The 14,979-nt window shown below is 34.1% G+C and overlaps 1 protein-coding gene across 1 annotated transcript in view; it reads left to right on the top strand.

Annotated features, from left to right (window-relative positions):
• Positions 1–1,272: 1,272 nt before the first annotated feature.
• Positions 1,273–14,979, top strand: part of LOC150095883 (glutamine--fructose-6-phosphate aminotransferase [isomerizing] 2-like) — a 240,259-nt gene continuing 226,552 nt past the window's right edge. Inside the window, exons 1-2 of the mRNA XM_090409642.1 lie at positions 1,273–1,322; positions 14,178–14,285. Coding sequence (XP_090265768.1) covers positions 1,316–1,322; positions 14,178–14,285 — 115 coding nt within the window. The 5' untranslated portion in view covers positions 1,273–1,315. The remainder of the gene's footprint in view (positions 1,323–14,177; positions 14,286–14,979) is intronic.

Raw genomic sequence — 14,979 nt, 5'->3', positions numbered from 1 at the left:
TAAAATCTGGATTCGCTTCTACTTAAAGATATGATTCCGTGGGACTTTGTTTTCCTTTTTTTCCTCATATGAAAACTTTAAAACGCAAAGATTTGTTTATGCTGATACAGGTAAACAAAATTCGCCGACAGTGTCTTTGTGACGCTGAAAACTTTCGGGAAGTAATGGCAGTGATAGTACTGTTATAATGAGAAAGGCAACAGATGAGGTCTGTTTTGAAAAAAAAATTATTAGCCCCTCTCATCCTATTTCTCCACACTATCTATCTGTGAGTTCAACATTTTGGTGTTCACATCTCCAATCTCGTGATTTGATGAGATTATTTTGTATGTGTGTATATATACATAACTTTTTTTTTTTTTTTTTTTGTGAAATATTGGGGATAAAACAATAGTTTTATAGGATTTCAGTGCATCGCATAAGTGTTTTGATTATCATTATTACTCACCAGTCTTCACAGGTATCATTTGTAATGGATTTAGCGAGATTTCCATGAGCAAGGTGAGGGGTGGGGGGAGAATACGCACCAGAGTTGTAGCAAAAAGGAGCATCCATATCCGTTGCCATAGGGTGTGGGCCTGCAAGCGCGGTGGCGTTCGGTAAAGTCAATTAATTCCTATTGGATTAGAATCCCTCCTTTTCGGCTTATTCGAAAAGGTGGGATTTTTGTTTCGTTTCGTCTCACACTGTTAGTTTGCAGTGAAAACATCACGGCGAGTTGTACTGTTACCACAAGATAACCGGAGGGCTTCATGTGACTTTATTATTATTACGTGATACCTCCAAGGAGTTCATGGACTTATTGCGGGAGGGCAATCCACTCTACGCAACCTGACATCTTAGTTTCTTGGAAGCAAATGTACTTTAAATCACATATTATTTTAATACAAAATAATATGAAAAAAATTAACGTATAATGCCTTTAGTTAGTGAACTCTTATTAACAGCGTAACCTAACATTCTCTTAAAAATTTACCATCACTTTCCATTTTTATTATGCCTTGTAGCAGACGCGCTGCATACCTCTTTCAATTAGCTGTTTGACAGGTGCTAGAAAGATGGCGGAATTAAAGTTAAGGTTTCAAATGTACACGTGGTTGTTGTTTGTCTACAGATAGCATTTGATGAGGAACGTTTCTATGGCCACTAGCTCCTCCCCATTGCTAAACACACACCGGTTTACGCACCAATCACCGTTTTCTCTTTAGAGGTGTGGTCGTAGTGTGTTATTCCAGACTATATATATTCGTAGACGTCATTTCGTTCGCGTTTCTCGTGGCTGAGTTTTTTTAAGTTGTAATAATTTTCCAACAAAATGTGTGGTAAGTTATACGCATGAAAACGTGTTAATGATTTTTCTTAATAACTTTCATGAAACAGTCTTTCCGTAATTAAGAAAAGTATACGTGTATATAGTTTTAAGTCGGAATATAATTTTTATTGTATACAGTTTTGCCAATTTTTGAGAATTAACTGGTTCGATTGAACTGCTTACCTGTCAGTTTAGTTACACGTATACCGGTTTTCGCTAGTTTAATTTGATCGTAAAGTTGCATGATGATTTTTGTGGCTTATTTTTGCAATTTTGGATTGCGTTTGATAATTTCATTTAGGTTAGATATTAAAAATAAAGTGTTGCCAGATTAGTTATTATATTTTAAATATAAAAGTATATATTTCGAGCACACTATATAATTAATCGTATTAGTTCCTTATAAAGTTAGAAATAGTTATCCATCTTATATAATTTCCAAAGTTTAAGAAGCCTCGCTCACACGCACACAATAAATAAAAATAAAATTGTGGTATCGTATGGTAAATGTCATAAGTAAGTTTTCGTCATAGCAATCTGAGGGATGGTGGGTTCCTGACAGCTTACTTGGATCCAATAGAAATTGATTCTCTAGGATGCTCAACAACAGCACTTGCTGGATTGCAGGATTATTTTGTAGCACATGCTGCGAAATAAGGCTGAACACTGAGTCACACAAATAACTACGTATTAAATAATATTTTACCTCATCAGCATATTTACGATGCTAGTGTAAGTAAATAAATAAAAGTTTATAAGGTTAGGAATGTATCAGCATAAATTCTTGAGTAATACATCTTGATAACTATTATCAGAATAAACAGGGCATATTTAATGCTTGCATACCATTAGCCAAACTTTAAAAAGTTGAATGGGTTTATAGGAAAAGAGAGAAATTTCTATTAATGAAGTATGAGTTTCACTGTGATAGTTATATTACTGATTGAATGAGATCTACCTTGGTGAATCTGTTGTCCCCATGATTTTAAAGTAATATTAATAATAAGAAATGCAGAACAATCCCAGTCTGCTCTGTTGTATGAGAGGAATGGTCCCATTTGATGGCAATGAGGTTTAGAAAATTTATCAAGTTCCTCATTATCCATCGAATGAAGTAATGTTGTTCATTGCAGAATTACAAGACTAATTGTTGATATTCATACAGTTTCATTTTCTCTGATGTTTCTTCATCAACCTGAAATCCATAATACTTTATTTGTGTACAGTGGTCCATACATATGTAAAACGACTTATACAATTGGCATTTTTTGTTTTTTTTTCATTATTTTGGTAATCTTTTATGTTGCCTTTGTTCCTTTTACAATGTTCTGAGCTTGTGTGTTTCATTAATTTTGCACAGCACTTATTTGATCCCAAGTGCTTTTTATGCTCGATAAGACTGAAACTGGCATAAGATTCCTTGACCAGTGTTCATCTAATGAACACTAATAATTACTCCTTCCTCTGTATTTCTATAATAAAATCTTTTGGCAATTTTGCTTAATTCTTTCTTTCATTTCACTTATGCTTTGCAATGCAGCTTGATATTATTTATTTGAAATATACTCAATGACTCAAACAGCCTTGATCTCCCTACCAAAAACAGGTACAAACTTGTCATTCACTCAACTCTTATTTATATATATATATATATATATATATATATATTATTTTTTTTTTTTTTTTCTTCTAATTCTTCTTTTCATTAATAACATTAATAATGTATCAGTCCCTTATATCTTTCTTGGTTAACAACTTACTTTTGGCAGTAATTTTTGGACAGTACAACCAAGTAGTAAGTTTGCATTTGTTTTGTTTCATCATTTCTTTCTTTAAGATTTATTCTGTGTTTGTCATGCTAGAACAACTTTCTATTATTGTTTGTAATCTTTCATTAGGTATGGCAAGTGGTTATTTCACACAAGGAAGTATAAAACCTGAAAATGAAATTGAAACCAAGGCAGGACCACAAGAACAGCTAAACTTGCATTCAAGTCAATAATCTTTTTTTAGGTCACTAGTCCAAGTGTGTCTTATAGCTTTTGTCTGTTGGTTTATTTCCTATGTGACCTATATAGGTCAAGACTGAAGGTTCATTATTCCTCAAAAAAAAAAAAAGAAAGTGAGAAAGGACTGTAGTTAATATGTAATTCTTCTGTTTTTACAGTATTAATATAAATTTTATACAGTAATAAATTAATTCTTAAAAAAGATAGCGGTATGAGTAATCATATTATTCATAATTATATTTTTAATATTTTATTCAAAATGTATTGAAAATGGCCTTGCATTTGTGTATTAGACTCGAGGATTACAGCAACATAATTGATTTAGCTTTGTTAGAAAAGATCACCTGTTTTCTACATAACCTACTTAACTGCATTAGCACTTCTCCAAACAAAACTTTTGGAGGATCATGTTATTAAAAATTGTATTAGTGCATTATCAGTAACCATTATATATTATTTAATAATGAGATGCTCCTCTCCAATAATATAATGCAGATGATATGCAATTGGGGAGGTTAGAATGAAAGTTTATAGGTTGCAGTTTTTTAGTTGAGAGGTAGAAAAGAGATAATTAAAAAAGAAAAGAGATGTGAGAGAAACATTTCAGTAAAGGCATTTTTATATAGTAGACTCTGACAGGAGAAAAGAGAACAAGCATCATCCTGGAAGTTATGTAAGAGTAGTGAGATTAACAAGTGTGTGGATGAGATTTTCAAGCAAAAAACTTACTACTCACCCCATTGATCACCTTCCTTATACAACTTTCAGGTATGGTATTCTGTTTTGCCTTTCCCTCTACTTTATAAAGTCCTTTTTCTGCATTATTCTGATAACATAAGTTGAAGGATTTGTATCTCTACAAGGCTGTGCAGATGACAAGTCTTATAAACAAGGAGCTATACAAGCTTGCAGGCTTTTGCAAACATCCATGCCCAAGGTGGGATTTGAACCTTTTGGTTGGAGAGCAAGGATGCTATCCACTCAACAATCAAGTCGGCCTTCTAAATTTCTTGAATCTATCATCATACCCAATATTCCAGAGACACTAGATTACCTTAGTTTTTATGTAGACTGAATCTGTAGCAGTCTGTATGAAGTGTCTTCCCCCCCCCCCCTCTCATAATTTCTATAATTCAGTGTGGTGCCTTAGTTGGTAATGATGCCATATGAATGAGAATCCTTTCTGTTACTTGAAGAACCTTCAAGTAATTTCAACAGAAGGTGAGCTAGCTGGTCAGTCTTCATATGGAGGTAGCAGAGGGTTCTTCCTGAAAACTTGGGTTTTTCATCCTGTGAAATGGGCCATCTTATTCAAACACCACTTTCTTAGCCATAATTGTTTAGCTATAATTTGAAACAATCTAATATAATGCAGTTCTCTTGCATTTCTAGTAGTGTAGTCCCTAAATTTTGGGTCCTTGTCTACCATTACCCTTTCTTAACTTCAGGTCACTTATTTTCTCTGCCTACTGCATCATCAATTGCATGTCGTCTTGCACATTTCAAAATGTTGTACTTCTACGTATTGTTAGATTTAATCATCTATGCACGGTCTATTCAATCATGGACAGCTGTAGCTCTTATTTCACTATTCATAGATCTTCCCGCCTTTTCATTATCTATAAACAGCTATATATACATTTTTTTTTCCCATTAACATAAGTTGAACAATAATAGCTCTAGAACAGATGCTTTTAGCACATCATGAGTGGTGCTCCTTTTCCAGGATACTGCTCACTCCCATATATAACTCAAAGCCAGCCAGCTAGTTTCCTATCATATACTCTAATATTTTTATCCAGTTGAAATTTGTCAAAGGCATTTGCATCTAGATTTATTATTTTTGCATTCCAGTACACTTCTTTGTCTAATACGTTTATCATGCTCTTTTAATATAGAAGGAAATTGCTTAAAAACCCATGTTTTATCCTTTACAGAAAAATTCTGTTATTAACCTAATACTAGCCACCTTCACTAATAGCTATTAAAATTTATTTTATTACAATGGAATGAATGTTACTCAACTAGATATTGCATAAGAAATGGATTTAAAAATTTTTTGAAAGGTTTGCTGTTTATCAAAATGAGTTTTTTGCACCTGAAATCCTGCTGCCTTAAGTACTAAATAATTAGAGAAAAGAGTATTTGTGTCAGTGAAATTATTTCCTCGTGTCCCAGTTCCCTGTGTCCCTGGTATGTGTGCAATTTGGTACCTTTATATAAAGGAGGAAGTAATGATGCTGCCTAAAAAAAAAAAACAAGGACAGTATTTGTTGACTTACAACATAACTGTTCTTACATCATAATGAAGTGCAACGTGGTTGTAAACCAGACACTGCCATTTAGATCTTATTTTCATCTCAACTTAAGTGTGTTATTATTGTCATGTGGCTTTTCATTGAAACACATGGTTATAATAACACTGAAGGGATTGTCATCTTGCCTATGACTAATAATTAAACTTTGGGGATGAGATTAGTAAGAAACGTAGGTTTTTATAATGCATTTTTAGTGAGCTATATAAAACCAAAATTTATATTAGAACATTAACACATAATCTAAGGTTAATTTCTCTTAATTTTTTTAACTGCGATATTTTAAATACATAAAAATTTGATTTAAGTTAGAAGATTAACAATGAATTATTTATAATTAAAAGAAACACACGTATTAACCGCAGTGAAAATTATTTAATTGTAAATATTTCATCCTAAGTATCTTAGGACATCATCATCAGTACAGTAGTTTAAACAATAATAGGAATAACATACAGTTAGGTGCATGATTACAATAGAATCTCATTAAACGTGCATAACATGTTACAGAAGTAAAAAAAATAAATAAATAATATTTATTTTTCGCTTGGTTGAACAGCGGGAAGGAGTGATGACAAGAGGCCATCCCTGGAAGTTACAAAAAGAAACTATGAGCAAGAGGGTAAGGAGTGGTTTCTTTGCGTGGAGGGTGGTTGAACCGTGGAATGCATTGCCTGATGGAGTGGTGGGAGCGAGAACGGTCAATGAGTTTAAAGAGTGGTATGATAGACTTTGTGTTTCTTAGGGGGGGGCCTCCCCTCAATGAGTCTTGACAGACTTTATGTTCTTAGGAAGGACCTCCCACGAATAGTCTTTTGACTCCATGGAGGCCTGAATAATAATAATAATTAATTATTTTACACAATTTTGTATGACAATTTCCCATACTTTAGGAATAGTAAGAACGTCATTACGGTTTAAATTTGGTCTGTGTAGTAGGGCTTCAGAACTTTCTTTATATAAATGTTCATGTTTATATAAAAGATCTATGTAAAAGTTTAGACTTTTCCCAATGGATCCTATGGCTTGGATTTTCAATTCTGTGTTGAGAGAGGCCAGATTTCTGCGGTTTAAATTTTTTTTTACTTCTGTAACACGTTACGCACATTTGATGAGATTCTATTGTAATCATGTGTCCTAACTGTGTGTTATTCCTATTGTTTAAACTACTGTACTGATGATGTCCTGAGATACTTAGGATGAAATATTTACAATTAAATAATTTTCACTGTGATTATGATTTCACCACAGGTTTCGTTATTTAAAAAAAAATGAATTATTTAATCTTGTAATTGTTGCAAAATAACTGAAGACAAAGGTATTATCATAGCACATCTAACATCAAATACCTTAAGGACTGTTCACATCTGTCTTTTTCAAGTAATATTTCAAGTAAAAGCATTTCTCCGTGGTTTAACACAAGAATAAATAGTTCAGTGACACCTGAAGTTTTGCTAACTTGCAAGACCAGTCTACTGTCTGCAAGAGACTTAAATTGACACCGCTAAGCAGCTTCATAAATGCCACTTAATGTGATCCACATAGTCTGCCAATACTCAATTTACAGATCAGAATTTCATTGCAATATTTCTTTACATTCTGTAGCTACATTACTTGAATAATAATAGAAATCTTTACTTGTTAAAAGAATGTTTTGTTTTGTTTGCTTCATTAAATTTTTAACATTCTGTAATCAAAGACCTAACAGTTTAGAGGAATTATTATTCTTGTTATAACAATAAAAAATTTCTTTTAAACAGCTTGTATTCAGGAGGGAGGATTAATTTGTAATGAAGAATAAGTTTTCCATGAATTTCCTAAACAGTTTTAATTTAATTAAATATGAAATAAAAATATAATTGGATTGGATTATACAAATGACCAATCAATCTAATTGGAAGTGGCAACCATACTGTCTTCATTAATGGAAGATTGATACTAGAATGCCAGATAAAAATATGATGTATAAAAAAAAAAGAAAAATCTTTTGATTTAAAGATTTTAAGTTAATGCTTTTATAATGATATCAACAATCCTGCTCAGCTGTGGTGCTAGTCCTTTTCCATTCTACCTCTTTATCAAGATATTTTTTCTCTTCTTTCTACCTAATTTGAAGTGTTGTTTGCAATGTTCTGTAATCAGAACATCTGAAGTCCTAGTGGTTGAGAGGACTAATAGTTATGTCACTTTGGTTCTTTGCTTTAGAGGCATGCAGCTCTAGTTAGCCCATTCAAAATCACATGTTTAGCAGATTTCCATGTTTGTTTCCTTTATGCCATATTAGTGAACCTAGTGATAAGCTACTAGAACCATAAACGCTACATGGAGTTTAAAAATTAGACTTTTTGTGGTTATGAGACCATTGGTACCTTATTAATATAATCCTGCCTGCTAGTTTCACTAACGATTGTAGCTTTGTCAAGGCTGAACGGTACACACACAAAAAAAAATGAGAGAATACAGAAACATTACTAACTGTTAGGCAGTTAAGTTTTTGAAACTATGCGTGACAAGGGTGCCATACTGAAAGATATATGGAAAAACTTAATCAACTCACTCAGTTTAACAGAACTACAATACGCAAAAAATCATGTAACGCGTGTGCATACAACACATATCCATGATACTGACTGAAGCTTCTCAACACATGCACGCATTGTCATACATAGCTTCAAACCTAACTGCCTAACAGTTAGCAATGTTTCTGTATTGTCTCATATTTTTTTATGTGTACCGTTCAGCCTTGACAAAGCTAGACAGTCGCTAGCGAAACTAGTAGGCAGGATTATATTAATAAAGTACCGATGGTTTCGTAACCACAAAGTCTCATTTTTAAGTATTGTATGACTAAATATGTATAATTTAAACTAAATTGAGTTCTTCAGATTTCAATATAAAAAAAGGTAAAATTTCTCAATATCAATTTTTAAAAAAAAGTAATTAAGAGATTGACAGTAAACCAAGAGCACATGCCGTTTGTAATGTAAGTGCTAAGAAATCATCCCCATAGAAATTTTTCATGAGATACAGTCCAGAGTAGGACATTCCTTAACATTGTGGATGAGTTATTCTGGACTTTCCTAAGAATTTTAAAACTTATTGCAGGTGGTCTGCCTTAGATAAATTCATATCACTCTTTACTCATACACTGCTTACATTTCTCCCTATGAAAAATCTGACTTATCCACCTGATAATTACCTCTCAACTGCTAAAGATTTCAATCCTAATACTCCTATATCTCTGCCCACCAAATGCTTCAGACTAAATGTCCTCGGACAATCCTGATATTCAACATTTGGCATGGTTGGCTGAGTGATTAGCATATCTGCTCTCCAGCCAAAAAGGCTGTGGGTTTGAATCCTGCTGTGGGCATAGATGTTTGCGATTGTCTGTGAAAATCTAGTGCTGGTGGTGGGTGGTAGATGGCATTGGTGTTGATGATGATTGTTGGTGGAAGTGGAGAGTTGTAGAGTGGATGCCCTCCCTCAATGAGTCCTTGGACTCCCTGGAGGTGTCATGTAATAATAATATAAATTCTGCAGTCCTGATATAATTTTTATCTACTTTGTACCCCTCTCCAAAATTTCTTCATCCCATTCAAATCCTGGTGACCAGATCATGACACAGTAATAATTATCATTAGACCTCCATTGAATTTGACATCATGTAAGTTCCCCCTTTCACACACACATACAGCTTGTCATACTGTGCCTTAAATGTACTCACATTCTCTGTAGTTACCACTCTCCATGAAAAAAATCTGTTTCTCACTCCTTACTAACACCCTTAAACAGCTTCCAAGGATGACTTCCTGTTCTTCTCCATTCCACAATTCTATGAAAAATCTCTTCCACATTAATCTGATAAAGCCCATTACCAACTTATATGTCTGTTATATTTCTCTTCTTATTCACTACTCTGCAAATTGCATTTTCTCAATCATTCATGCTCACCATTTCAAAGACGAGTTTGGAATGGTGAGCATTCCAAATAATCCAAATAATGGTTTGGATCACATTCCAAATAATCAATTTCATCTGGACCCTTTCCAGTAACTCTTCATCCTTTTGAAAGTAGCTTGATCAAGGCCTTATATAATGTAACTATAATCTCCTTCCTTCTACAAGTTGCTGGCCTGGTTGGCCGAGTGGTTAGCTTCTCTGCTCTCCAGTCAAAAGGCTGCGGGCATGGATGTTTGTGATTGTCTGTGAAAATACTAGTGGTGCAGTGGTAGATGGTGTTGGTGTAGATGAAAGTAGTTGCAATTTGTTGTAGTTGGTGAATTGAGTGGTGAAGATGGATAGTTGTGAAGTAGGTGCCCTCCATCAATAAGTCCTTGGACTCCCTGGAGATGTCATGTATTAATAATAATAAAAGTCGCCCTCTGCATTATTGCCGGAATTAATCATGCTGGCCTATAAATTTTAGGTCCTTATTCGCCATCACTCCCAGATCTTTTATTTCCTCCACCTCCTTCAACATATTCCCACCAGTTGTATACTGTGTATCCCATCTTTATTTTCCAAATTTTAAAATCTTACACTTTGCAACATTAAACTGGCCTTCCTCCCCAAGCCCATTCACTCAACCTATTTAATTCTCTCATAATGCCACAGTATCTGCTCTATTGCTTATAGTTCTACCAAATGTTGCATCTGCAAACAACTGAATATTCCCATTCAAACTATCGTCAGTATCATCAACATACAAGCTAAGCAGCAATGGTCTTATTCCAGATGTTTTGGGGCCTTATTTATACAGTAGAACTCCCACCTTATTTCTGTTGGTCAACAACTTTTTTGATATTTACAGCAATCTTCTGGGTTTTTAAGGTTTCTTCACCACACTGTATGTCCTCTAGATTAGAAAAAAATTCTCTCTGCCATCACTCCAAGACCTCTTGTCATCTCTAGTATAATTCCATCACTAGAGTATGCAACCTCTCCTCTGTGAATTCCAGATTTTCAAAGTGTACACAGAGTTCCATTAAACTGACGTCTCCATTCATTGCCTTACCTTTTCAGTCTGTTGGTACAGTTACTAATAACCCTTCTGAGCTTCACATCTGTAAACAATTCAGTATCTCTCTCTGCAGTGTAGTGAAAACATATTTGACATAAATGATTGTTCAACAGTTCAACTCTATTTTTTCTAGTTATTCTTCTGCATTGTCATCCTGTGAAACAGGCATACTCTTAAGAAAATGCATGCAGTTAACAGATATAATATACTGGCCCCAGTCTAAATTTCTTTAGCCATAATTTGAACTAAATCAAAATTAAATCTTATACAACAATTTTGTTCTTCACCGCACTGCAGTTGTCTTTGTTAAGATTTCCTTTGGTTAATGAGGAATTTGTAAATGAGGTTACGAGAAGCCATGAGCTGCTTCTCATAACCTCATTTCATTTTCCTTACCATGTTTGTTGCTCTTGTAGCAGATGCTCTATATTACTTGTTAGCCTGCTCATCCATCCTCTCCCAAAAGTCTCCACGTTCTTTTTATAAATGTCTTGCTGTATAAGGACATTCACTCATTTAACTCACTAACCAATTGATTCTTCAAACTCTAGGAAACTTATTTTTTTTCTCCCTTAATACCTATTGACTTTTTCCTCTTCATTTTCTTTCGATTGAGATATCTGGCACCATCATCTGCAAGCTGTTGCCCATGCTAGTAATAATTCCCTACCCTGTCATTCAACATATACTCCCTAATTAAAACACCCACATTTCTTGTTACTCCCAAAGTTAGTTGTGCATGGTGTTCTTAATTAAATCAGGTATCTAATGCTATGATCATATCTAATATCCTGACCTTGTCCATGTGCTGTTGTGATTGTCCTGTAAGCAATCCTTTGAACTGCCTTTCTTTCTTGGGCTTTTTTTTTTTCTGCCCAGTGTGGCTCTAAAATTAAGTGTTTATAATGACTTGAATTATACCATAATCAGTTCTCTGAATCCCCTTCTCCTTTTGTCCTGTAGCAAATTAACTATATATTTTTCATTTTATTAGCATCTTGCACCAGATCTGCAAATCCAGAGTTAATGTTTGGATGGCAATTGATGGATGGAAGAATTGGGTCTTCCACCAATGAGCAAAAATTAAGCAAGAAATGAGAATAATTGAATCTTACCTTCAATTAGGAACATGTTTGGTATTCATTCCTGTCAGTTCTCTTATACAACTCTTCCTCCCTTCATGTTACTTAGGTTATTCACATTTGCTCATCTAAACAGTGCCTTTTTAGGGTGGAATTCTCATATTTCCAGCATAACAGCATTAATTTCTTTATCATTGATATCCATTTTCTTACTGATCAATGTCCTGATCTGAAATGCAGGCCATTTTGTGTGTGTATGTATGTGTGTGTGTATATATATATATATATATATATATATATATATATCATTTCATCCATTAATTAATTTCATATATCTACTAAATGGTTATAAATTACAAAATGGTAATTTGAGTCTCAGAACAGGGAAGATTCCACAGGAGTGGAAAGAATGTATGGTAATCTCATCGAACAAGGGTTGTGCAAAGACTGATCTATCCAATTATCAACTAATCAGTATCTTGGGAGTGGTAGTGGTGAAGATTTTTGAAAAATTTGGTTAGGGCTTGCATTCAGAAATGGGTTGACAGAGAATCTCTATTTTGCAACAAACAGCATTGGTTTATTAAGGGAAGGTCATGTTTTAGCATCTTGCTCACATTCTGTAATAATCTTACCACTGAGTTTGACGAGAGGAATGGATACTTTTGGGTTTTGCTAAGGATACCATGATACTTTTGGATTTTGCTAAGGCTTTTGACAGAAAATAGCATGCAAGACTGTTGCATAAATTTGAGAATATGGAATTGGATTATAAACTATTGGCATGGATAAGAGGATGGATGGCCAAGTGACAGATATTAAAAAATTGTATATAATGGGTATGAATCTGCAAGATTCAAGGTAACCAGTGGTGTATCTCAAGGATCATTCTTGATTCATTGTTATTCAAGCTGTATATTAATGACATCGGGAAGAATTTGATAGGCAACATCAGCTATTTGCTGATGCAAAGATAGGTAGGGTAATCAGGAGTGCTGCTGATATTCAGTAATTGCAGAATAATTTGAATAGGCTGGAATTGTGGGCATGTGAAGATGGCTATTAGTTCAATGTTAATAAATGAAAGATCATGCACTTTGGTGTGATTAAATATCCAATGTCATATTATATTAATGGAATTATGCTAGAAGAAACTGAGGCTAGCGATCTTGGAGTTTTAGTATAGACAGGAAGTCGAAGTTAAAGGGTCATGTAGCAAAATTTGTAAAGACAACTCATAGTATAATTGCAATGCTGAAATGGACCTTGACATTGTAAAGATAAGGAAGTCATTTTGCTTCTTTACAAAGCCTTGATAAGACCTGACCTGGACTATTTCATGCAGGTTTGGTTTCTGTTGTGATTTTGATACAGTGGACAGAGTGTCAAAAATATCAGGTTTGTAGAATACTGATTCTGAAGACAGATTAAGATTTGTAGACTGCAGATACTAGCAAACAGGAGAAAGATTATTGAGATTGAGAGTTACAAACTTCCAAAAGAGTTATACAGAATTTCAGGAGATGGAATTTTTAATTTTATGGAGGGTGAGGAAATGATGTGAGGACATTTTTGGAAGTTGAGAATGAATGCTGTCGAGAAGGGGGTGAGGACTAGAATTTTCTCTCATAGTGCATGATTGGAATGGATTGCCATTGGATGTGTGTGTGCAAATAGTGTGAACGAATTCAAGAACAGGTAGGACAGCTAGTGCGAATAGCTGTCCTACCTGCTATCGACTCCCTCGATGAGGTCCTGACTCCCTGGAGGTCTCTTAATAATAACAATAGTAATCCTCTTATACAATCTCTGACATTTTCTGAAGTGTAAAATTGTGATTTTACTGAAATTAGCAGTGCTGAACTTAGAACATCACCATCCTTGCACTTTTTTTCCTGTTCAAATTCTTAATTTTTCTTCAGAAGGAGATATGAATAGGAATTCATAACGGAAGAGAGGTATGCAGTGATCCATATCAAATAAAGGTGCTCATGAAATAACACCACTGTATTTTTCATTATAGTTGTTCATAATTTTGCTCAACTAAAATTTATTAATTTTTCTTCTTACTGGCTATACATCAACTCCAGATAATTTTTTTTAGCCTATTTAGTCTCCTCAGCTGCAAGAAATTATCTTTACTCATCACTTTCTTAGCTCTTACTTGATATTTCTCATTCTTGCTTTCATTATTTCCTGCTTTTCAGAATTTCACAGAAATTTTTATCTTACCCTTCTCTTTTACTCCTTTCCTATTTTCACTACTCTTAACCTACCTTTTTAAACATAACAGTCTCAGGAGATTTAATAGATGATGTGGGTTACCAGGTATGTATCACTCCAGTTTCCTTGAACCTTTTCCATGTGTACATCATTGTACTCATTTTATTTTTAATTATTTATAACTTTCACCATACTTTTCTCTCCCCATTATAGGTATTTTTGCTTACCTGAATTATCTAGAACCTCGTACACGGAAGGAAATACTAGAATTTCTCATCAAGGGATTGCAGAGATTAGAATATCGTGGATATGATTCTGCAGGTAAATCATTCATGTTTATCACAAAAGGGTGACATCAGTAATTTTACATAAATGCTTCATTTAATATTTTTGCAATGTAGGAATATATAGTGTGATGGCATTCTTGGTAAAAGTTTTACCAAGCACTATAACTTGGTAATACCTCTAATGAAACAACTGTCATAAACAGTTGACACAACACTAATGAAGGTCGCCACTTTTGACAGCAAAAAGAAACAGGTGGCGCCACTAGTCTCTTCTGTTTTCGAAAAGTTTGGTTTCTTTTTGGACAGAGGGTGTATGCTACATGATTTCTAAATTATGAATTTGAGGTGATACTGCATTGATTGAGGCCAAAGATGTGAATGGCTGTTATGTTGAGTCTTGATGAAAGGTTAGTGACAACTTGAAGAGGTTCTGTGGTTGAGAAAAAGATCTGTGAAGGTTTTTATTTTTTTTTTATGTTTATCCTTTATATTCTGAAATTCTTTGCAAGCAGATTTATCTAAAATATCAGAATACTCCAGAGTTTAGGGTTGAGAATAGAAGAATTCTGCTCAGAGAGCTAATTAACAGCAGATAACAAATATAATCTAAGATTCACTTTCTCTCCACTTCTGTTTCAGGGTTTTACAAAGTTTCTTGTTCTTGCAGCTTATATTATGGTCAAAATGGAAGATCTGCCAACATCTACCCTTGTGAACACAAGAAATAC

The sequence above is a fragment of the Typopeltis vanoorti genome, chromosome 19, assembly GCF_054136105.1.
Source record: "Typopeltis vanoorti isolate ZY-2024b chromosome 19, IOZ_Tvanoo_1.0, whole genome shotgun sequence".
Classification (NCBI taxonomy): domain Eukaryota; kingdom Metazoa; phylum Arthropoda; class Arachnida; order Uropygi; family Thelyphonidae; genus Typopeltis; species Typopeltis vanoorti.
This window is presented reverse-complemented; position numbering and strand designations above follow the sequence as displayed.